The 25180-nt window shown below is 39.9% G+C and overlaps 1 protein-coding gene across 26 annotated transcripts in view; it reads left to right on the top strand.

Moving 5' to 3' along the window:
• Nucleotides 1-25180, top strand: part of TNRC6B (trinucleotide repeat containing adaptor 6B) — a 151308-nt gene that overhangs the window by 71920 nt on the left and 54208 nt on the right. For 25 of the 26 annotated variants that reach the window (XM_080575443.1, XM_080575435.1, XM_080575428.1 and 22 more), the window contains one exon: nucleotides 24136-24223. In XM_080575443.1, coding sequence (XP_080431569.1) covers nucleotides 24136-24223 — 88 coding nt within the window. Of the gene's footprint in view, nucleotides 1-10999; nucleotides 15634-24135; nucleotides 24224-25180 lie in introns of those variants that run through there. The other variant, XM_080575438.1, reaches the window with a different exon arrangement.

The following is a 25180-nucleotide window of genomic DNA, read 5'->3' as shown; positions in this document are numbered from 1 at the left end:
AACGTTGACCAAGCTCAAACTGCTTGTAAGAATAGTTGGTTAACCTGATGTAAAACCCCAAAAGCTTTTTTAAAACTACCGTAAAAGAAGTCTCCAGCTGGTGCTTCAGAAGTCAGCTAGCACAATATTAATGGTAATTGTAAATTAAATATATTTGTGTTACAAAGTCAAATACATTTTTCATTCCTATTCAGGTACTGTTCAGATTATCTCAGTTTGATACATCTCAACCAGACCAAACAATGCAGAGAGAGAACGTGAATAAGGCATTAGGGTTATTTTTTTTTGTTCGTTTGTTTTTACCTGTGTCGTGTAATCCTATTCAGAGCAGATCTCGATTACCCTGGCAACAATGCTTGCTAACCAGTATAGTAGCCTTGCTGCTGTATTCACAATTGCTTCATCTGATGGAAATACACCAATGGTATTGTGATGTAGGGAGCTGAAAACAAAATCTCAGCTGGGTAAGGATCTAATCTTCATAATAGTTGTTTATACATACTTTTTCATGATGGTATTTCTCTAACTTCCCAGGGTTTAATCAGCAAATATCTTTTGGAAACCTTTACGTTATAGCAGAAAAATAGTAAATGACCTGGAATGGGAGAATTGTAAGTCCCGTATGCAGGTAATACTCTACAGCTTGAACCAGTTTAGTCCTTGTGCACACACTATCTGAATTTGCTTTCATCCTCCTTCTCTTTGCATGGGAGCAATTGTGGAACAGTTGTATCTGATGCAGTTCTTGTTGACTGTTTTTATCCCAAAATAACACAGTATTCTGAATTAATTTATGCTGCTGTGGAGTTAATTGGGAGACAGTTATGCTTTAAATTTACCATTTTCCACAAATAAGTTCTGTGTCCTGATACAGAAAAACTGTAGGAAGTGTGTTCTTACCAGATTTTAGGTAAAACAAGATGCAAAAGGAGATAGTAGGTGGAGGATAAACTAAACCCTATGATTTAAACTAAAGTTTAAGACTTGCGTTGGCAGCTTAATGTACCGTAAGACTGAGATGCATCGTTCTTAGTCTAAGCATGCTCTCTCCATGGTGAGGCCATGAATAGCTGAGCTGGCTAGCTTTTGGAAAGTCAGCCTGTCTTGACAAGGTTTGGGGGACAAGTTTTCTTCTAGGGCGTGGATTTAAAAGCAGTGTATACTGTTTTAAAGGTGATCAGTTGTATTTGCGTGAGTGGTTCACTGGAGTTCAGGAAAAGCTGAGGCTAGCTGGTGTCGGTCTCCGTGGCATTCTGCTTCATCGGATAATGTGAACTGAAACTTGTACGGCAGACATGCAGGTATTGTAAGCTTAAGTTTCTGCAACTTCCCGTGATCTATTTTAAAGAAAGATCATATTGTAAATCATAGTTTAGTTGGTGCTAGGTAATTCGGTTAAGCTTAAATCCTTTTTCTACTGCACATTCCCAGGCCGCTTTGTATGTTGTTAAACTAATACGCTAAAATATTAGTCGTCATAATTGCTTGAGCTGAAGCATTGCATGCTGTGTACATTTAATATAAGCTCTTAAAAAAAAACAGATTTCATCACCGGCTCCGTAGGTTAATAAGAACAAGGTCATAGGTTGTTCTGCATTGTAAGTTCGATCTGCTTTTACGGCAGTTAACTTGATTTCATTTTCTCCTGCTTTTCTGTTCTTAACAAATTTTGAAATGATTACTTTATAATGACTTTACCATTTTACTATTTTTTTTCTTTTGATATTTGTGTAGGTGTATCGTGTCTGTCTGTACATACGTGTGGTATATGTAGTGTTTGTGTATGTTGGCAGTTAATGCATTTAAAGTCTGCTGGCATGCGGAGACTTCTTAGTGGGCCTTACCAAACTAAAGCCATAGTGAGAAATTCTCTCAAAGCTGATTGATTCATGTTTGAATGTTCACAAACAAAGCAAATGCCATTCTGTAAGGTAAGCATACCGATGGCAGAGGAGCAGCAGAGAAATCTAGAGGCTCTCTGAAGGCCACACAGCAAGTCAGTGGTAGAGCCAGACTTGAACTCGGAAGTTCCTGGCTTGTGGCCTGGGGCTCAAGCCAGTTGTGCACAGCTGTATTGAATTGTGAATAGAAATAATGCTCTTTTTCCTAATGCTTTAGGGGAACACAGCTGATTTAACTAAAATCATAGTGTGGGTAAAAAGATAGAATAGTATACTTCACCCTTCTTAAAATTTCAAATGCTAAAAGTTCTATTTCATGTTGTAGGTTACCACGGGTACAAAGGAGTATGGTTAATGTAACTGGGTCATAAATGATAACAAATCATAGTGCAGGGTCTTGAGGCCAGACTAAGGACTTCTGCTGAGGGTACAGGAATTCAGGGCTTAAAAGCTGCTCTGCATACTACCTTGAGAAATGTTAACATTAAAAACAAAAGAAAACCTGAAAAGTAGATGATTTGCTTTGATGTTTTAAAGTAGAAGTGAAAATGTGTAGTTCAGAGACAGTCTTTCTGAGGTATTCATTAAATTCACATTCTATATTTAACACTCAAAGTTTTTAATGAGGTTTTAAATATTGTTATCCTTCAATGAAGTATGAAAGGCTTTCATGTGAAACTTAAAGAAAAAGAGAGAACCTCTGTAGGTTCACTGACTGATTCTTCCTTCCTAGAGTAAAAACTTAGCTTTGAGTGGCTTTTATTGAACATACAGACAGTTTGAGGTGTTTCCTTTAGGTAGGGGATTTTGATCTAAAACATTCTTATAAAATGAACGCCACCACTACAGTTTGTTTTTCTGTACCATTAAAAATCCTGGCAAGGATTAGCAAATCCATTTTGACAGTTAAAGGGACTTTTATTTTCCATGCAGTGTTTTGTTAGTTCTAAGCTGCAGAGGCAAAATAGAACTTGTTTTTTTTCCTCAGGTGCATTCTATGGGTACACTCCATTTCTTGCAGACTGTGGCCCTATGCAAACGCATAATAAGGATGTTTTCCTAAATTACTAACGTGGCACTTAGCTGAGGAAACAAAACCAAAGCAACCATCCAAGCAAACAAAAAGAATCAAAAAACAACCTGTTGGCACCCCCTCTCCAGTGTTTTACCTGGATATAAGGTGGTTTTTGTGTGTGCAAAATAACAAAAATGTTAAATAGTTCTAAAAAGAAATCCAGGTACTGCAAGCTTAAAAGTATTTGATGCTTGTGAGGGCTGAAGCTCCAGCCCTCCATATTCTTTTCCCCTTCCCCCTAGCAGCACAGTGTGACTGTATCTGACCATTCAGACAGAACTGTTACTGGCTGCTGGTGCACATATAGGCTACATCTAAAACTTTTTGTTGGTGATTACAAAAATTACTGTAACTAATTAGTATTAGCGGTCTACCTCGTCTTTCTAACTTGCTCTCCTCTTTCATGCACCTCGCTAACCGAGCCAGATAGAAATGCTTGCTGCGCTGGTTTCCCTTTCAGTTTCAGCTCTTTGAGCATTTACAAGTCCCTATTCCCTTGGGCTGTGGCTTCAGAAGACGTTTAAACTGGATGTCTGTCAGGTTCCTTGCCCAAGCCCGGGCAGTGTTTGAAATCGACATTGTTGTGGCAGTTCTTGCTTTATTCACCCTATTACAACTGGTAATATGGTGTAATTAAACTGTATAGTTCTTCCCAGTAGGTCTCCCAGAAGTACCGTAACTGTATACTGCTGAGTATTACCCGAAACTGTGTTACGGACTAGATCCTTGTGACGGCGACAGACGCAGCTGAGCCTGCTTCATTCTGAGCTGTCTGGACCCTGATTTAAACTGGTAGACATAATTTCAGTGGCAGGTTCAAATTCTCCTTCCTTTTTTTAAAAAAAGAACACATTAACAAGAGCAAGCTTATCAGAGGTGTTTTTAACTAAGGATGTTATTTCTGGTGGTGCCCAGGGAATTTTCTTATACTCTTAATACAGAGCATTTGAACAAGTTAGTGCTTATTCGTACACTTTCCCACTTCACTCAGCCACATACAAATTGCACACTGACAGCAGTAAGTCCAACTGGCACTTCCAGAATAGCAGATCTGGTCTTGATTAAAGCAGAAGATCCTTCACCTGGAATTGGAAATTTCAAGTGTTTATGCAAGGGAATTGCCTGTCACTTTTACTATAAGGTCAGGCTATTTTTTGCTTAAGGTCAGGCTTTTTGCTGTCGTCTGTTTTCTCAATGCAGTGGCTTTGTAGAAAGTTAGAAGCTTTGCACTGGCAGTGTGCGTGGAAGCATCCATAAGCTGACAAATTAGATTTGAGGTTCTAGTGTTTAAAGGGCTTTTCCTTCAGCAGGAAATAGTCTCCCACACCAGCTTATGCATTTTAACCTTCAACTTTATATAGCAGTGAAGAGTTGACCTGTCTTTATGCAGAGCCACCTTTCTTAAAGAGGATAGAGAGATGGTTTAACTTAATAGAAGTGCAGTTTTTGTGGAACTGTGAATATCTTACGTTCCTGTCACGTATCTTAAAATGTTTTGCCCTAGTGTCTAAAAAAACCTTAAACTCTTCTGTTCCACATTTTTACAAAATTAATCAGTGGTAGGAAGACGTAGCTATTAATTAAAGATGGGAGGAGTATTCAGATTTACTGTCAGCAGAGGTATAAATTATTTTTTAGCTGCAAACATGCAGAAGTGTTCTGTGAACATGTACACTGAATGCCTTAAATGGTTTTGATCTAGCTGTCTTCCCTTGTTAGCACCGATGTTCAAAAGAGTGCGTGGTTTTTAACTGCTCAGAAGTAAAAAACGTTACTGAACATTAGAAAGGCCTTTTTTAAATTAGAAATAAGATTCTTATCTTACATAATGCAGCAAGGTAAAAATTAACCCAAAGGAAGTAAATGCTACTTGGGTTGGGAATTTAACAAGGCAAATCAGCTTAATCGGAGACTGCTAGAAATGTCTTAAATAGTAAATATTATTTATATCACTGTATTTTTCTGCCTCAGTGATTGTGAGTTTACATTTTTATTGCATGTATATCGTAAATGGTGGTGTTCTTCTTTACGTTCTGTCTTGTAGGTGGCAGTTTAGTGGCTTCCTCACCTTAGATTATTTTTTGGATTACCTCTTTTACAATTTGCTTCCCTTTTCTGTAGCAGAAAAAGGAGTGGTGCGTGCCTGGGAGACAAACCGTAGCCAGGTTGTATAGGGATTGCAAGTTCCTGTCATGGAATTCTTGTGTGTTGAAACAACTTTCTGATCTGAGCTTTCATGTTGTCAATGATTGTAAGCTCTCTGGAATGCAAGTGTTGCAGATCCGACTTAGCTTACAAGAGACAATTCTTCTTTGATAGTAATGTATAGTTAATTTTAAAATATTTCCTCTTGAATAGGGAAATTTGAAGAGCCATTGGATTTTCGAGTGAAAGGTGCATCTAGTCCTCAGATCGGGTTTTTACTAATTTTGAAAATTTCTAAGTTATTTTAAACCACTGCATTAGAAAGCAACAGATTTAAATGGGGTTGAATTTATAAATGGATCTGGTAACATATCTGTGAATGACTTAAGCAGCAACGTCATTTAAGCAGTAAATTATCATTCCTGGAAAGAGATCCAGGGAATGATAGTCCCCAGTCAAGATTTCAAAAAGCTTGTCCTCCGCACTCAGTACAAATAGTAGCAATTCTCAGGTGAGTGACTGCTAAGATTGGACAGACATCGACTTCACAGAAATAACAGCGTGGCTAAAAGAAATTCTTTCCAATTCTTTCCTTGGTGGGAGACGGCCCTTAGTTTAAAGAAATGCCTGAGGATATGGCGAATGCTTTTCACTTAAACTTTGTACAGTCTTTGCTTAAGAAATAAGGAAATGATTGTTTACTCAGCAATTAATAAGAGTTTCATGTCTAGACTAGGTGGTTTAATCTGTGCTTTATTTCCAGAAGGCATGAAATCAGGGTAACTTTTTTGAACTGCAGCTCAGGAATGGTGTACAGTATCAAGACTATAAAAACAGATGATCAAAAACTGATAGATTATTGAACATAAGAGAACATATATGTTCTCTGCCTATTCGTGTATTGTTTTATAGAGTTTCTTTCGTTTCTACCTCATAACTGTTGTGGCTAGTTAATTTTCAATGCCTGTGTTAAACAGGTGTGATTGTATGGCCTGCAGAAAGCTGTTTTCCACGTTTTGCCACTCCTTTTGTATGAGGAAGAAACACACTTTTGCAAGTTGTCACTAAACGGGTCTCAGTTTTCTGGTCATCTGTACAGGTTACAGGTAAGAAGTACTACCGTGTATTTCTGACAGTCTTGTTGCATGGATTCCAGTAACTTGATTTTATTTTTTCTTTTTAAGCAAAAACCCATTGAGTAGACAGCAGTATTTCTAGTGTTAGCCATGGTGCTGTCCCTTAAAAAAAAAAAAAAAAAAAGCCCAAGGATAAGTTGAAATGTATTTATACAGTTGCAGTTTTCTGTGACCTTAAAAAGCTCTTGACTTCTAATATCCTTTCTGATAATGCTCCCTATGGGGAATGCCCAGCTGTCTGTATCCTTCCGAACGTAGCTTGCAATAAAGAAGTTCAAAATCTTTAAATCTTACTTTTAAAAAACTAAAGATTGTTTTTCAGTACTATGGCAGTAATGCAACCATTCCCTAAAAACATAAGGAGAAATTAGGAAATAAAAGGTTGAGATATTGCAAACTTGGCAATAGGGAGATGCTTTTGCACTTCTGTTCAACCATTACGTGATAATACATTGTACTTCTAGACGAGTTGTTTTCATTGCTATATGTAGATTGATTTTTTTTTAATTAGCCCTATGAAGTGATTTTTTAAATCACTTTATGAGGAGTAAAATAGGTGTTTTCCTAGAAGATTCTGAAAACAATTTTCCGTGATAATCAGTGGCATCATAATATGTAGACCTGTGACCTCATGCTTAGAAGCTTAGTGTTGGCCTTTAGAATTAATTGTTCATTAAGAATTTGGTCTTTGTGAGGAAGGAAGGGTACGTGGCTAATGTCAAATGGACTCTTGATCATTATCAAGCAATCTACAATTATTTGTTCTTTTAAAAAAATAAAAAGCAATTTTAGGTCTTCGAAATTTAGGAAAGCGTATGGCAGTGCAATTTTTACTTGCTATTGTGTGACGTCTGTCCTTGTTTTCCCAGTGTTTGTAGACACTGCATGCCTTGGTCACAGTATTTGGTTCTCTTTTGTTGTTTTGAAATGTTAGACGATCATTTTCTTGCAATGCCAGATTAAAACAATCACATCTTTCTTACGTCCTCAAAACTCATATGATTATATGAGAAGACAAGTTTGAAGAAGCTTTGAATTTTTTGGCTGCTTAAGTAACTTCACGTGGAAGGATTATTAGTTTCCTGTAGTTCAAAACAAGTCATGTCTTGCATTTGTACCGTGCTGGTGTTTTTGTGTTCTTCCTGTTTCCTACACACAGTTTCTTTAGAATTGTCTAGTTTTCATTCTGTGAGCCAATGAATAATTTCAGTTTACATCTTAATGAGTCGTATGAGTCATGATGTGAAATGAGTTGTGATATTTTGAATAATAATTTATCAATGCCACTTTTGAATGGAAAGTGACTAATGAAAAGAGTGGCCAGCTGGTTGCAGTAAGAAGGGTGAGAAGCACGCATCTGGCAAACAAATGCTTCTGTACCAGGCTTTGTAAAAATCCACATGCTTCATGCATTCCAGGGTTCCCTACAAGTTGAACAGTGTTTTTCTGTGCCCCATTTAAATCTTGCCGCTTTAAAAGTAGATAGCAAGTCTAGCATATCGCCTGATTACAAGCACTGCACTAAAGCCCACTTCTTATTGATTGAAAGCATGTCAGTTTTAATAGTTTAAAAAAACAAAGACAAAAACCATGCTCTTCGTTTATTAACGTATTTTATGACCATAATTCTGTTTTTATTAAATGCGTCTCATGTTTTGGCCTTCAGAATGTCCATAGCAATGCACCAAGGAGAGCACTTACTGCACTTACGATTTACCTCATTTCTTCAGCAGCCTCTCATCCTTACTGAGGCTTTAATGAGACCTGATTCTTGCTTGTCTTAACTGCAGGTGCAAGCTGCAGAAAAGAGGACACGGTGCATTAACAAAATTGCTCGCTTCCGTGCCACCTGTACCTCTTGCAGATTTCATGCCATGGTATGAATGGTTTTGTGCATTTGTTTCTAAAAGCTGGTTGAGGGAGACAGCTGATTAATTTCATTTATCAAGGTGGCTTTCATCAGCTTTTAAATCTTCAGGTACAAACAAAAGAAGGGAGGGAGGAAGTTTGTTAGTTTGTATATTCTGAAGCGTGTATCTTAAATGCATACCAAAATTGTGTCTAACAGGACAGTCTGCTTTAATTATACACTTAAAGCGGCAAATGAATTTAAGCTTTTTTGTTGCGAAACACCTAGCTTAAAATTTAGCAAAGTTGTTTCACTGGATTTTAGTTTTTCATCATCTGTTATTAATCTATAAACAACAAATACTGAATGCTGGCCTTATAAAATAGTTTTCTTAATGATACAATATTTACTGTACTCTCTAGTACTGGCATGCTAAGACCTGACTTGGTTGTTATATTCTAAAGTCAAATCTTGATGACATTAGGTACAACCATTATTTGTAAGAATACAGTTCTCATTCCTTCTTCCATGTACATATGGTCCTCCTTGACATTTGGAGTGTCTCTTATAAAAGTGCGAGAATACGCTGCAACACAACTACACGTTTTGCATGGGAAATCCTTTATAAATAATATTAGATAAAATGTACGGGTCAGCAGCTTTGAGTACATAACAAAAGTCTAATGCAAACTAGTTAAACGCATTGAAAAAATGTTCTTGACTGATCGTAAGAACCAAAATCAAAATGTTAACTTGAAAATACTGGATGGTGATGAAAGAATCACATATCTGTGCCTTTCCAGACTTGGAGAGTTACATGATGACTTTGTCTGTAGTAGATGTGTTTGTCCGGAGAGCAGTTGCTACCCATTTTCACACACAACTTCTGTGGCTACAGACTAAAAGGTTGCTCCCTCTTTGGTTCCAGGTGCATTTGGACACATCTCAGCAGAGTTTGATCTTGAGGTTAGCCGTACTTCTAAGCAAGAGTTGATCAGGATCTTCAAGATATTTTTCATTAAGTTTGTGTTACCAGTTTAATTTGGGAAAACTCAGCAACCTTTGAGCTGTTGTTTTGTTTGTTGTTTTTTAGAAAGTTGCAGTGGGCTGAAACATGAATTACACAGTTTTTCATTTAATTTCTTTAAAAACACTAACAACTGACCTACTTTACAAAATTCCCCTTTTCTATCGAGGTCTGTATAGTTCACATCACAGTTGGAGTATTAATTGTGTCCCTGCTTCTAATGGAGTGTTTCTTAATGGCAAGAGCTGTTTATTATCCATACTGCTGACTTGTCCTATGACTTTGAACGCAGGTTATTTATTCTTTGCTTGGGTTTACTCATGTGCAGAATTAAGTTTTACATACTTCTTAGTGTTGTTGCAATGCTTAATTAATATTTATAAAGACCTTTGACATCCTGCGATGAAAGGAACTGTGTAAGTGTTCAGTAGTGGTATTATTTTATTAGTGAAAATACAGGAGGAGTCAGGAGGATACCAGTTTTTAATTCGGAGTGAGCAATGGAGTCATGCTGTAACCTTGAGCCGGTCATGCAGCCTCTTGTTTTGTTACATATCCTGGGAAAGCTCTGTGTTGTTGCAGCATGTGGTATTAAATGTCATCCTTCCCCCACATCAGTTCTAAATGGGAAAAAAAAAAAGTGGTGTACAACTTCCTGAGCTCTAAACATAATAGATATTTTGTAAGGAAATGCATCATTAAAAGTGGCAGGGGGTGAGAAGGTAGTGTGTTTAACAGCTGATTTTAGAGTCAGCACGAGAACTTGAATAGGAACATGTTATATCTAGTTATAGACCGGGCTGAATTTTTACTGTAACTGAACTTGAATGAGGTCTGTATACACTGAGCTTAACTGAAAGTTCACTCTGAAGTAAGCATATATAATCTTTATTGCATTCTAAGAACTCACTAATCCATGGTATTGAGCTGGTAAATGAGTTCTTACTTCAGACTGAATATAGCCTGTATTTGAGTTTTGTGATCGCCAAGATTGATAATTAGCTCTTATGGCATCTAGTATTTGGCTATTACGAAACAATAAACATATCAATCTCTTGGGTGTTTTTTTCCTCCATCTGACAGAGGAAGGTTATGATTACAGATTGTCTTAAAACTGCAAGATACCTCTGAACTTTTTGAAAAAGTATACAGCTGTTTAAGATATTGCCAGCTAACCAACCATTTGTCCAATTACAAGGCACGGTATCATCAGATGAAATTACTTGCCAAGCTTCATGCATGCAAATACAGGGTTTCAATTTAATTTTTCTTTCATACAAGACGCTACATCTGTATTTTACTCATTGCACAAAACACATAAATACAGTTTTAAACACAGGGCTTCAAAACTATTTCGTAGAGTGCTTTCCAAGGAACCAACTCAGCTAGTGAAGTTTAAGATACAGCTGAAGGCCTCTGCACAAAGCAGCATTTGCATTGTGGTGGATTGAGAATGAATGCACCTGGGTCTTTGTCCTGCTGCATTGCAGCCTGGCTGTTCAGCCAGTTCTGGGGGCTTATTGCTTACCTTTAGTCCTGATTCAGCTCTCTGCTCAGGTGGTGTAAGGATGGAGAGGAGTAGGAAATAACGTGGCTCTCCATTCAAGATAAACAATGGCTTATGGTTGTCAGATAATTGGGGAACGGGGGTTGTCTTGGGTGTCTTATAACCTTAATTATAAGTCTTAATTTATGGTCGTGCTTACTAGTTATGGAGTATCAAGAACTTACTTCCAAGCTCCTGCTGAATACATTGAGCATACACAGATTGATTGGTTTGAAGAGATGGTAATTTGACAAGACTTACGCAGCATTACCCAGACATGCCAAATATGTTACATACTTTCCCTTCTGCCTTTGATTTAGATTTCCTGATATGGATCGTGGCAGTCCTGAAACTTCGTAAACTGAGTATTTGCAGGAAGAGGATGAATGAATTTTCTTACCTGTTAAAAATAAATATTGCCTCAGGCAACAATTGGAATAGAAAATATAAACCTTAGATACCTTTGCCAAAAAAATCTGAGCAAGTTGTGTGTTTTTTTTATTGGTGGTGTTTTTTTTAATATCAGAAGTTCAAACAACTTTAACTTGCTGGTTCTTCCAGCTTGACCTACAACAGAAGAATAACAACTTTGTGCAGAAAACCTTGTTCTTAACTTCCCACTGATAAAATTAAATACATTCTTGCTTTAGTATTTTGATGTAGTATAATTAAAATAATGACTTACAGTTTGATAAATGCTATTTTCATTACTATAGTGCCCTGGAGCACTGCATATGCAAAATAGTATCGTATTACACAGAACTGGAGGTATGTAATGTACTTGTCAAGCTGTTACTTAACTTGATTAAATTATTTTCATTTTTTAGAGCAAGTAAATTCAAAGCATTTCTTTGGAAACTGAATAAAAGTAAACAATCAGATCTCTTAAAACAATGACCTTTATAATTCTGACACCATGAGAGTACCCTTAAAAACATCCTCAGGCAGGTGGATTACTGAGCACCCCATCACTCAAAATATGCTGCTTGTATAGGGCATGCTTCTGTTTTTTAGTAAATTAACTATCACTAAATAGGAACTTCTTCACATGTAGCTATGCTTTAACTTTCTTAATCCTTCCTGAAGTGTCATATCACAAAAGTCAAGAAGACCTCCAGTATTTTAAACTATAGTAAAAGCCTTCTTTTCCATTATTTTTTTTTTTGAGCAATAAGGTGGGCATATCTAATGTTTTCTTTATTTCCACCTTCTCCCAAAATTCTGTCCTTTATTTCAGTTTAGATCTGCACCAGGCTGGCCTTACATTTTCTGAGAAACATAACTATAAAAATGTCTGTTACAGTCCAAGAAACATGAGTTTTACATCCCATGTGGTGGGATGGCTCCCATGACTGAGTGTCGCAATGGAAGCATGCGGGCTCTTAGGAACAACAGGCTGGGACACGAGGAGGGGCTGTTGCCCTCTGTGTCCGTGACCAGCTGCAGTGCACAGAGCTCTGCCTGGGGATGGATGAGCCAACAGAGAGTTCATGGGTTAGGATTAAAGAGAAGACAGGGCAGGTGACATTATGGTGGGGGTCTGCTACAGGCCTTCTGATCAGGAAGACCAAGCAGATGAGGTCCCTTACAGACAGAGAGGAGCAGCCGCATGTCCACAAGCCCTGGTTCTCCTAGGGAACTTCAGCCATCCTGGTGTCTTTTGGAGGGATGACACAGGAGGTTCCTGGAACGCACTGATGGTAACTGCCTTCTCCCAGCGACAGAGGAGGTTAAAGGCAGCCTTGGCTGCAGTGACCACGAAATGGTGGAGTTCAAGATCATGAGGGCAGCAAGGAGGGCACGCAGCAAGCTCACAACCCTGGACTTTCAGAGAGCAAGGATCTGCTGGGTAAACTACTGTGGCACTGGTGGGATGCACCCATGAGTTTTGGCAGATGTGATTGTGAGGCCACTCGATAATCTTTGCTTGATCGTAATAAGCGGGAGAAGTACCTGGGGACTGGAGGAAAGTAAATGTCGCTTCGGACTGCGAGGAGGAGGACCTAGAGAACTACAGACAAGTCAACCTCATCTCAGTCCCTGGGAGGCTGGTGGAACAGTTAATCCTGGAAACCATTTCCAGACACGTGAAGAAGAAAATCGTCAGGAGGTCATGCATGTCAGCATGGATTCACGAAGAGGAAGTAATGCTTGATTAACCTTACAAGCTTCAGTAGTGAAATCAGCAGCCTGATGGACAAAGTGGGGAGCAGTGGATATTGTCCTGGACACGAAGGCCTTTGACACTGTTGCCTGTGATACTGTCGTAGAGAAGCCCTTAAATATGGACCGGATGAGCAGTGAGGTGGATTGAAAACCGGATGAATGGCTGGCCCTAGAGAATGATGGGCAGTGGTGCAAAGTCTAGTTGGAAGCCAGTAATGAGGGGAGTACCCCAGAGATACTGGGTCCAGTCCTGCTTAACATCTTCATTAACGATCTTGATGATGGGGTGGGGTGCACTCTCAGTAGTACATTTGCAGATGACACAAAACTGGGGGGAGTGGCTTACTCACCAGAGGGTCAAGCTGCCATCCAGAGGGACTTGGACAGGCTGGAGAAATGGGCTGACGGGGACCTCATCAAGTTCAGCTAGGAAAAATGCAAAATCCTGCCCCTGGGGAGGAACAACCGCGGGCACCTGCACGTGGTGGGGGCTGCTCAGCTGGAAAGGAGCTCTGTAGTAAGAGACCTAGGAGTGCTGGTGGACACCAAGTTGAACATGAGCCAGCAATGTGTCCCTGCTGGTAAGAAGGCTCGCAGTATTCTTGGCTGCACTAAGTATTGCTAGGAGATGGTGGCAGGTGATTCTTCCCTCCACTCAGCACTGGTGAGGCCACACCTGGAGTGCTGGGCCAGGTTCTGTGCTCCCACTCCAAGAGAGACATGGACATACTGGGGAGAGCCCGGTAAGAGACACCAAGATGATGAAGGGACTGGAGCACCTCCTATGAGGAAAGTCTGAGAGAGCTGGGATTGTTCAGCCTGGAGAAGAAAAGGCTTGGAGGGGTCTCATCAGTGTCAGTAAGTACCTGAAGGGAGGGTGCAAAGAGGACGGAGCCAGGCTCTTTTCAGCGGCGCCCAGCAACAAGAGGCAACGGGCACAAACTGGAACACGGGCAGCTGCCTCTCACCACCTGGCAGCACTTCTTCACTGTGCGGGTGACGCAGCACTGGCACAGGCTGCCCAGGGAGGCTGGGGGCTCTCCCTGCTTCGAGATCTCCAAAAGCTGCCTGGACATGGCCCTGGGCAGCCTCCTCCCGGTGGCCCTGGTGGAGCAGGGCTTGGACAGGGGGCCTCCAGGTCCCTTCCCACCTCAGTCACCCTGTGTAAATGTAGCTACTTCTGTTATCGAGGATTCTGTATGATCCCGTTTCTTAGGGCCTACCTGGCCTGTGCTACCACCACAAATGATGCTGTAGCAGAAAACGTTTGATTTAATTAAAATGTATTACACTTTCTCTGTATTCTTTCTGAAATGTTATATTCTGACATTAAAACAAATGCCATAATCATTGTGAGTGCTGTTATAGTTACCACAAACAGTAAATAGTTTAGTTTCTTAGGACTTTTTTTTTTTGTGTTGAAGAGTAGTTCTGTTCCTGACATTTAAGACCGAAGTTTGTAATCTAAGAAAGCACAGAGCCGCTTTTGTTAGAATTGAGTTTACACCATTGTCAGGAGTTAGCGTTTGTTTGTCAGCGGCTGTCAGAAGATGAGCAGTAAACAGCTTTTGATAACGCTTCTCATCCATACATGTAAATATGCATTATTAAGGTGGCAATAATACTCCTCAGCTTTGCTTCATCGCAATTTGTAACCAGTTCAAAGCACCATTGAGGCAGTGGTAGAGCTGCACATAGAGCTTCGAGCTTGACCTGTGGACTCTTTTCTTTTCTAGGCTGCAAAGTACAGCAGTGCGCTGGTGTAGATAGGAAGGGGTAACTCATACAGCTCTCCTGCTGCAGGACTTCGGAAGACATAGCTGGAATTAATGTCCAGCTCACTGGACCACTAACTCCAGAAATACCTGTTTACTCTGCTCTAATTTTTTGGAAAAGGATTTCTGAGTTGGGTGCAGAGTTGGTTGCGGTCAGTGATGCAAAATCCAACTGGCACCTGGGCAGTCGGTGTCCTGGGGGAGTTGACGCTGGGGCTGATGGTGTTTAGCGTGTGTAAATGACTCTGTCGGTGGGATGGAACACATCCTCAACATGTTTGCAGATAATCCTAAAGTGGGCTGAGTGCTGGACACCTCTGGAGGGTGGGAGTACTGTTGGGGTGGAGCAAATGGTTTGGCAGAAGCCTCTTGAAATTCAATGAATGGGAAGGGAATTTCTGCACCTTGGGCACAATAATGCCATGCTGCAGTACTGGTTAGGTGTCCACAGACTAGAAAGTAGCTCTGCAGGAAAACACCGGATAGAGGGAAAAGTAGAATATGATTAGGAGGATGTTGCTGTTAAGAAACCAACCGCACACTGGGCTGTACAGCCAGCAGATTAACAGCAGTGATTCTTTTCCACAGCTCTTTGGACGTGCTGTATCATTTCGATTCCCATACAGGAAAGACACTGGCATGTTAAATGGCCACCAAGATGGCTAGTAGGCTGGGGCACGTCTTGCACAAGGAGAGGCTGAGAGATTTGGACTTGTTCAGCCTTACTAAGCTAAGGCGGTAGCGTTACTGCTGTTGTCAGCCACCTAATAAGAGGACATAGGGAGCCAAACTGTTCCTGGAGGTGGTGCGCAGTGATAAGAGGCAACGAACACAAGTGGCAGAAAGGGAATTCGGGCTAGATACTGGGGGTGGGAAGTGCGATGGGTGTAGGCCAAAACTGGAGCGGGCTCTCCACGATGATGGTAGCGCCTGTCCTTGGAGCTACTCAGAGCATGGCTGGGTCCTGAGCAACCCGCGTGGTGATGGCTTCGCGTTGTGTGCGGTTAGACCAGGTAACTCCCGGGGCCCTTCAGCCAGAATTACCCTTGTGATTCTGCTGGCGAGACCAGTAAGGGTACCGTGCGTCTACTGCAGGAAGTGCCGCCTGGCTCTTTGAGGTGAACTGCTTTAAAAAATAAAAACTAAACCTGAGAAGTGCTGTTCAGGGAAAAAGTTTAGTGTAACTTTCCATCTGACAGTTTTAAAATGAAAGCTTTTTTTTTTTTTTTTCCTCTCCTGACATGCAAGCCATTTGAGATTATAAAACTGGTCGAGTTTACAGCTCTTAATCCTCTCATGCAAAGCAATGCTGGCAAACACTCGCGTATACTGCACTTGCAGACTAATAAGCAGCCCTTTTACTGACATCTGGCACTCTGCCCAGATCGCCTGCATTTATGTCAAGCCCCATGTTGTGCGGTGAAGTAGGACTCTTGAAGTATTTCAGGATGCACAGTGGGATAGGTGAAACGTTCGTTCTGCGTGGTGCAGTGAAAAAAAAAGTCACGCACATGGAAGGAGGGTTCAGCTCCTTCTGAGAGCAGTCACAGGTTCTTTATTGAGATTTTATTGCGGTGGCTGTTACTCATTAAGTGTTCTATATCAGTTGTTAAGCATTCATTTCTCTATGTATTTTTGTGGGTTATAAAACCACAAAGATGTCTTTCTTGGTAAACAGTTGTAGATAGGTAATGGAGCTTTCTACGCATTTTGATCCTTGAAGTCCCGAATAGAGCCGTGTCTTGCTGAACAAGTGTTCTGATACGATAACAAATTATTGGGCTCATAATAATAGGTGGGTTTCTAACTGAATGCTTTGCCTTTTTGAGGCATTTTTTTTATCACATTTCACAACTCTGTAAACACTTTCTCTGTGGTTTTGGTGCGCGTGTGTGTGCATGTTATGAAATAATGATTACTGATCCGTAAGAGCTTTGAAGCATTTGAAGGCTGAAGAAGGGGAGAAAACATGCTCAGTTCTTCCATTCTAGAACTTAGGCTGCAGCTCTCCGCTTGCTTAAAACCAAAGTTTTTATCAACGGTAAACTTTTTTAACTTTTTTAACTTTTTTTTTTTTTAACTTTAAACTTTTTTTAAATTTGTAAACTTTTAGATCTTGCCTGAAAGTAGATTTTCTTCATGTACATTGTTTATACAGCTGGAAAGTGTAATGTTATAAAGAGCACAAGCAAGAAATACAGAATATTAAAAAAGATTTCAGTTCTCATTTTACACAATGTAAGGTTTTCTTGTTAACAGGAGACTATGAAAACTGAAATGGAACCCCCCAAAACCAGGTGCTGAATGTGTTGAGAACACACCTCTGCATTTAGGAGCATTTGGAGTTGTTATGTAGGGCTTTTGCTGTCTGGTTCTTTAAAGTAAACAGCCCTTTATGGTCAGAGCTGTTGATTTTGTGTTACTGTAAATCATTATGCGTATATGTGTAATACTCCAGAAGTAATTAATCTTAGTCTATTAACAAGTCTAATAGCATTCCACAGGGAGTCCTGCTTTAGAAGTGCATGCTTCTAGTGAAGTCGGCATGCCGATGTTTTAAATTTGGTTATTTTTTACAGCAACTTCAAATTACTGATGTTTTGCAGAGATAAAGGCCTATCAGTTGTTCCAGATACGCTATTTAAAGTAAGCAAACTTCGTGCAGTGACGCGGGTTTGGACCCCAGCCAGAGAGGGGAAGAAAGCAGCTTACTCCAGCTTCTTGAGGGGCAAGCAACTCTTGCCTTTTGAAGGCGCTGCTTTGCTTTTAAAGATGTTTTATTTAAAAGTTTTTTTTCAGTTAATGTATCGTGAAGTGTCTATTTTGTGCTTGTATCAGATCTATGGCGTATCCTTTTGGGAGGTGGTTTTTGTTATTTTTTGTCTTAAATGTTATATTACATGCAGGTATACGTTTATATATTGTTATAAACATGAAAAATTTAATGTCATACTAAATAGCTGGGTCCTGATACTCCGATTTTATTTTAAATTCAAAAAGTAGAGCTTAGTTATCCCGTTACGAACTGCTCAGTTCTAAACTACATAGCTGATTTCTACAGTATTGCAGTTGTTCAGTGATACTACAAACTTCAGTCTCATTTCAAGCAAACAACTAATTTTCCTTCTTTTCCTTGAAGTTTTTATACTCTGGGTTTATTTTCTTATAGTCTGGGAAGTTTTTATACTCGGGGGTGCTATTTTGAGGGATCGATGTTTTTTTTTCCCCTTACACACATCAGAATTCATTAGTCCTAGAATAGTTTTGCATTCCATTCCTTCAGTTCAGCCTGAAGACCAAGCTCCTAAAGAGCTGCGTCCTGCTCAGCCAACTTGTGTATGGCTTACGTCTGTCTGATTTATGCATGTGAGCACTGCTTAGCGAGGAAGGTGGCTCATGCCGTGCATTTGAACATGTTTTATAAAACGGAGTTAATCCTATTTTGAACCTTTCGATCAGCAAGATCATAACTCTTTACACGGCCTAGTCTAGCAGAAGTAGTTTTACCATTAGGAACTCAGTCGGTCAGGACTCTGTCCCAGGAGCTCTGGGACTTAGCCCGTGCTGTTGACACCTAGCTTCTGCTTCGTGCTCCGTCTGAACATGCTGGAGCACACCGCTGTGTTTTGGCACACCGTGCTCTTCTCACACTGGTGGAATGATGGACACTTAGCTTAAAGTGTAACATCCACTGAAAGTAGAATTAAAACTAAAGTTTTCCATACCCCAGTAGCAGTGCATTTTATTTTGTTTAATTTTTAGTCTCTGAAATCAAGTTTGATTTGATCTAAAAGCTTTCATCCAGTTTAAGCAGTTGATTGCCAGTGTTACTTGCAAGACAGGCTTGAGCCTTAAACTGAGAACTGAAATCTTGTGTACTCATTTGGGAGTTTGTGGTATGCTTCTTCATAGCTTATGGCACTTGTTACAATCAGTGTAAACCTTTTAATGTATGTATATATAAATTATGGTATAGGAACATACCACGAAAGCCCCTGTTATGCTTAGAATTGCAGAGACGCACGTGACAACAGTAGGGTTTCATATGCTGAGTGTGAAATAAAGGCTAAGTACAGTACGGTTCAGAAGAAACATCTCTACTAGCACAACTTGGGAGTCAGGTTCAGAAGGAAATGCAGGCAGTTCTACTGATTGATGCTTCTGTTGGTGCAAGGTGTACAGAGTTTTAACGGGGTGCGCTGTGGAGAGGTGACGTACAGTGAGGCTGTGGTTTCACTTAATTGCAACCAATTTAACGTGTTGCTTTGAATGGAGAAGAATCCCTGCTGCTTATGTGTGCTCCTTTCTGATAGTAATCTGATAACACGCTAAAATAATTGAAATTAGAAGAAAAGGGGGAAATTGAGTGGTCCGAGTCACTTTTTGAGACTTGATATTGCTCACCATACAATATGCAGACATCCAGAAAAGACTCAAACAAGGAAAGGTCAGTGACAGAGCTTGGCTCAGAGGAGTAAAGTGGAAGAAAATTACACCTGCTTCTTCCCATGGTGGCAGCAAGCTGTTCATGAAATCGCTCTGTGAATACAGCTTGCTTTTCTCTAAGAGGGTTCCTGTCTGTGTAGGTTGAGAGGAGCTTTTGCCTTGAGCTTGTTACAAAAGTGTTCAACACATCCATCAGGCTGCTGGATGATGCCTTTTGCTGCTGGTGTCCAGGCTGTATAATTCAGATCAATTTTAAGATCCAAAGGGAACTTTGAGAAATACTGAGAAGTTAGATACTTGTAGCTAAAGTTCACCACAAATTCTTCTTGCCTCAAATCCAGACCGGCGTTGGGTACCTTACAGTAGATTTAATTCCTGGTTTTGGTTCCTCAACTTTGAGGCTTTCATTCCATTTCTAAAATGCTTATAAATATATTTCTGGTCTGATATTTTGGACCACAAGAGGCCTGACTGTAATAAAGAGTCAGTTCAAGTTAATAAAACAAATACTGCCTCAAAGTGAGACTGGCCCATGTGGCTCTTTATGGCTCAAGTTTTCAGACAAAATTTAAGTTGTTGATGTGACCTTGTCCTTGTATAGATAACAGCTTGTTCTGGTAAAGCACTGTTGATCCTCCAAGTGTAGTTCCGTAATCCCCTCTCTTCTGGAAGAAGATAGAGAAGTTGTCCTAACTTGGAGGAAGACTTATAAATCATCCAATGCTTATTACAATGCAGAGAACAGGATGCACTTAATAGAAGTTTGATGCCACTCCTGTGTTATGCTATGGTTAATGATCCTGAAAGTGAAGGGTAGGGGCAAAAGGAGGGAAGATTGGGGTTTGGGTATGTAGCCTGCATCTTTGCCCACAGGGCAACACTTCTACGCTGTAGCCCCGTGGAAGGAGCTGCAAGCTGACTACGCTCAAGTGCCAGTCTTGAGTTTCAAGGAATTTATTTCTTCCATGCTACTTCCATTTTTGTGCAATTTTAGTCAGAGGGTGACTTCATTGGGTTGTGGTTTTTTTTTTGTGTGTGTAGACTAATACTCTGCGTGGCGTGTTATCTCCGCATATCAAAGCGTGCTGTCAGCAGATAGCACACAGTGCAGTGCGTCACCTCATCTTGCGCTTTAGTTTGCGATAGCAAGAACTTAAAGAACAGCTTCTGTTCACCATGCCTCAAGCCCATGCATTTCAGGGATAAGGATTCCTTTAAAAATAGTTTTCTGGAAAAATGAATACTGGGATTTTGCAGGAAATTAATATTCTCCAAAAATGATAAATTCTGTGGGAGGCTAGCTTTCTGAATGCCTCTTTTTTTCCTTCCTGAAATGGGTATGTTTTTATAAGAACTTGGACTTTGCAACTGTTTTCTGTTACTTCTAACGTTGACTAGCTAAAAAAGCTCGTTTTCTGTAAAATAAAATCTTTTTGTCTTGGCCAAAGAGGTTGTTACGAGAACTAATGCGTTGAGGGTACTGCATTGTAGGTACTCTTCTGTGTTGTTTTTAAAATAAAATGTTGGATTAAAACTTAGAGATTCTTACCATTTGTAAAGTGCTAATATGCCTCATTTGAAATAGTCAGAAATGAAGTCTGTAATACACTTCGTAAATGTTACCAACAATGTTGATTCTAAGATTTTGAGGGAAATAAAACTACTGCTTAATTGTGCTTTACTAAGACCGACATGCTTCCTTGAAGAAGACTGGAGTAGAAAGCTGCCTGCTGATTGCTCTTTAGCAAACTTCCTCTTTGGGGTTTTGGTGTGTCCATGTTCCCATTACTATGTGCTGGTAACAAAAAACGGAACCACACCCCATTGTATTACTCCAAATTCACTCGTGTAGAGTTGGTGGATTTTCTCCCCGCGTCGATCTTGTCAATACGAGCAGCTGGTTGCTGGAAGGTACATGACTGATCCTAGTTTCCCTGACCAGGCCAGAAAGAATTCCCTTTTAGCTGATGGTGGAAGGTTAATGGGCAGCATGGTCTTTTGAATAAATGGATGAGATACTTGAAAGTTTTTTGGTAAATTTATTGGAACGCTTAGCATTGCAATGTGCTTTTTTTTTCCCCCTCCAGATACTTTTGGTCTCATAAGTTTGTGTTTAACCCATTGTCAGAAAAACAAGTTCTTCTTAATAAGGGGTCCTTAAAAAGAGGCAAGAAAGACTGATCTTACATATGACTCAAAAGGGAAACTATATAGTTATAAAAGTGCAAATAATAGTGAAATACATCAAAGAGCAAAAGTGGGAAGAAGTCAAGTATGATATCCAAAATGACAACGAGCTATTTCCCCACTAATTTGGTAAACTTTCAACATACAGGTTACATCGTTAACTTGTCCGTATTGTCAATCCTTTTCTGGCATTTGGAGAGTACAACTTCATCCTTCCTACTTGTTTGTGAGATTTTGTTTATGTTTTGTCAAGAACTTAATGGTCATGAACACATACCCCGAGAGTTGGGATAGATCTGCCGGCTCAACAGAACTTAGCTGTGTGCAGCAAATTCTTGACTTTAAGCATAAATGACCAAGTGTTGACTATTACTATATTGTAGTCGATGATGTACCCGGTGCAATATTGGATATACATCTCTGCTTAAACAACAGAAGGAGTGGAGGTAGTCGTTCCGAGCAAAGGGCTTCTCTGCAGCCCTCATACCCCAAGTCCTTGTTCACGTACATCGCCAAGCAAGGCAGCTGCAGCAGCAGCCACCTCCCTGTTCTGAGCTTGTCATCTCAAAAACAGGTGACCATAACCAGGTGTTTTCTTTCAGGCAATGATCCTCCATCCTCGGTTCCTTTTCTTATTAGTGCTACATGTCATTTTAAGCCATAACTTTAGCTTTGAGGGCAAATACTACCTTTTCCTTGTTCTTTTCCATTCCCTGTTCTGCTCAAAAAATAAGTAGGTGCTTTAAAGTGAAGATTGTCCATGTGCCAGGCAGTTACTGGAACTCATTTTGTTTTTTGATCCTACCCTTTTTCAGCAGCTCTTTTAAGACAGCTCTTAAACCTTTGCCTGCTGTAAGAAAGCTTTTTAAAATTGTGAAGTTTTAACTGGCACTAAAGGTGTGCACTTCTTGACAGTTAAAAAAAAAAAAAGGCAGACATAATTTGAGGTTATAGTAACATTGAGAGATAAGGGTGTTGCTGGAGAGCTTTTTCAAATTAATTAAAATCTGTGGCTCAAAGAAAATTGGAAAACTCTGTGTCTCAACGCGACGCTCGTATGAAGTATGCTAACCTCCCCGATGCTTTGCATCATGTGCTTGTTAGTAAAACTGAAAAACCTGTGGGGTTTTTCCTTGCCAGAGTGTAGGGCTGGGGAGTGTGCTTTGACATTTTACAGAGAACAGAAGAACAAGACCTGACCTGGCTTAAGCAATACTAGACAGAGTGCACAAAGCACTGTTCAGTCTAGTGTAGAGGGCTTGTCTCCAGTTCTCTTAAATGGGGACGGGACCTGCCACTGTGCATGAATTGGGTATGGTGACAGCCTGAGGCTGGTACTGCTCAGGGCTCATCCATGCCCTTTCCATCCACCAAGGAGAGTCTGACTTAAGGAAACCATCCATTTTATTATTGTTCACAGAACCTTCTTTCTTTAAGAGAGTTCTGCAAAGTCCTCAAGCAGGAAACATAACATTTCAAAAAGATTTTTTGTCTAAATTGAAGTGATTAGTTATGTAAATATTTCTTTGCACGCTGACTTGGCAGTATCTGGTGAAAATGCAAGCATAAATGTTGCTTAGGATACTGTAACTTGCAATGGAAGGAAATTTTTGAATGAAACGAGCAAAGCCAACTCAACACTAATCTTTCGAAGTTGTAGTCACAAAGAGCTTAGATTTGTGCATAATTTTAACAGCTTAATGCAAGCATAAGCTCCAATTTTGTTCATAAAGTTGTTATAGCCAACATAGTAAGTTGAAATTTCTCTTCCCTCTTCCCCACCAGCCCCCTCCCATATGGCACAGATTCTTCTGTGTGTTTAAAGTTGATCACTTGAAACTTCACGGGTCCATCTTCAATGACCTAAATTAAGATTGTGTCATAAAAGATCATGGGTTACTCTTGTTGTTTCCCATTTGTAAAGTACACAGTCCCTTTCACTGGTCTTCCACCTCATCTGTCAGATCATCTTTTTACATTAATTGTATTAATCTTTCCCTGATAAAAATGAATTTATTCCAAGTGAGATGAAAACTTAATCTGAAATTTACTTTTTAGCAGGTGAAGAGAATTGGTTAACTAAAATGTGGTTTGCCATAGAAACAGGCCAACCAGTAACATATATGCAGGAAATTAACCATTTACTGGCACTTTCATATTTGATACAAAACGTAGCAACAAGACTATAGCTTGACAACAACAGCAGCTGCGCGTATTTTTTTTTCCCCCTTTTTTTTTAAAGAAAGATTCTTCTGGTGGAAAAAATAGATTCCCTGGGAAGTAGCTTATATTACAAGGTTCGTCACAAGAATCTGTGGGTGGATACAATAGGCTAGAAATTAAATTAGCGATTTGTATAATAAATGATGGTTTTGATTTGATATGACACTTCTAGTCTCTTACAAAAGTGGCATAGCTACAGGCAATAGAATAATCTCTTCCCCTTGTGAAGATAAATGTCATATCAGACCAAACCATCTTATTTTAAATTACAACTTCCCTTTTTTACCATATGAAAAGATTCATGAGACTGTTCCTTAAATAATATCACAACCCAATTAAAAGTATACTTTGCCCCAACTGTCTTCAAGATATTTTCTGATATCAGGCCTGTGGTTAACTTACAGAGGGTACTGCCAGAAGAGGCCTGATCCGAATAGAATAAATTTCCTTTATGCAGCAAGTGGTGTGATTGTGGTCACAATGAACTAGAAGGTGCTTTTCTGATCTCAGTTAGGCCGAAACCCTCAATGCAAATGAAATATGATGATCAAAGGAATCTAGTAACATGACTTCTTTTCTTGGGGGGAAGAGAGAGATACTACATGAAGCCCTTGCAGAACTTGGCAGTGCTCTTACTGTTTTTTCTCATGTTTTGGCAGAGAGAAGGAGCAAGAAAGGGAAGAACAGTTAATGGAAGACAAGAAAAGGAAGAAAGAGGATAAGAAAAAGAAGGAATCTGCTCAGAAGGTAGGTTTTGATATTTGAATTCTTCTATCCAGCAGGAGCATAAATAGTACTGGGGTTGGTAAGATGTTAGATTGTTTGTATTTGAGCTTAAAAACTCCCATCTAAAGTATAGTGATACTTCATTAAAGATTTTTCACATTATTTTTCTTGAACTTCAGTTTTAGTAAACTTTGAGATTTCTTCTCTTTAGTGTTCAGGTGAAGAAAGAGTAATTAGTTTTGTGAAATGAAGTATTAAATTCATGTTCCTGAATATGAGTTCTCTTGATCTCTGCAGCTCCTGCTGTTTCAGGGTGTTTGGGTATGGGAACACTGCAAGTCCTTAAGGAAGGCTATATGAAATGTTCCCTACTGAAGTTGCCTTTATTTTTTGCTAAGTATCATTTAGGTTGTATATTTTCTGTGGCTAATAACACTTTTGTTAAGTGTATCGGTTTGAGTCTGAGCAGTGGAGAATTGAGTCGCTGAAAAATGTGCTCAACAAATGAGTTTGAACACTTGGTTTATTTAGAAGTGCTCTGTTTTGCTGAAAACGTAGTAAATTGTTCTAGGAGTTAACCCGAAGTGTGAACTTGAGTCTCTTGCAGTTTTATCCGTGCTGCTTTTTGCTGGTAAAATCCTCTCTGTCTGGTTGTGGACATCCCTGTACAAGACAGATGTAGGATCCTGGAGCGGGTCCAGCAAAGGGCCCCTGAAGGGCGATGAAGGGACTGGAGTACCTGACAGATGAGGGGAGGCTGAGAGCTGGGACTGCTCAGCCTGGAGAAGAAGAGGCTCAGGGGGATCTTACCAATGTCTATATAGGCCTGGTGGGTGGGAGGGATTAAATAAGATCCATCCAGGCTCTTCTCAGTGCCCAGTGACAGGGCTCGAGGCAGTGGGTGAGCACAAATGGAAATGCAAGAAATTCCACTTAATCATAGAAAGACTTCTTTGTGAGCGTGCGTGAATGGTCAGT

Source organism: Anser brachyrhynchus (genome assembly GCF_964034855.1).
Source record: "Anser brachyrhynchus genome assembly, chromosome: 1".
NCBI lineage: Eukaryota > Metazoa > Chordata > Aves > Anseriformes > Anatidae > Anser > Anser brachyrhynchus.
The sequence above is the reverse complement of the archived record's forward strand: the minus strand, read 5'-3'. Positions and strand labels throughout refer to the sequence as shown.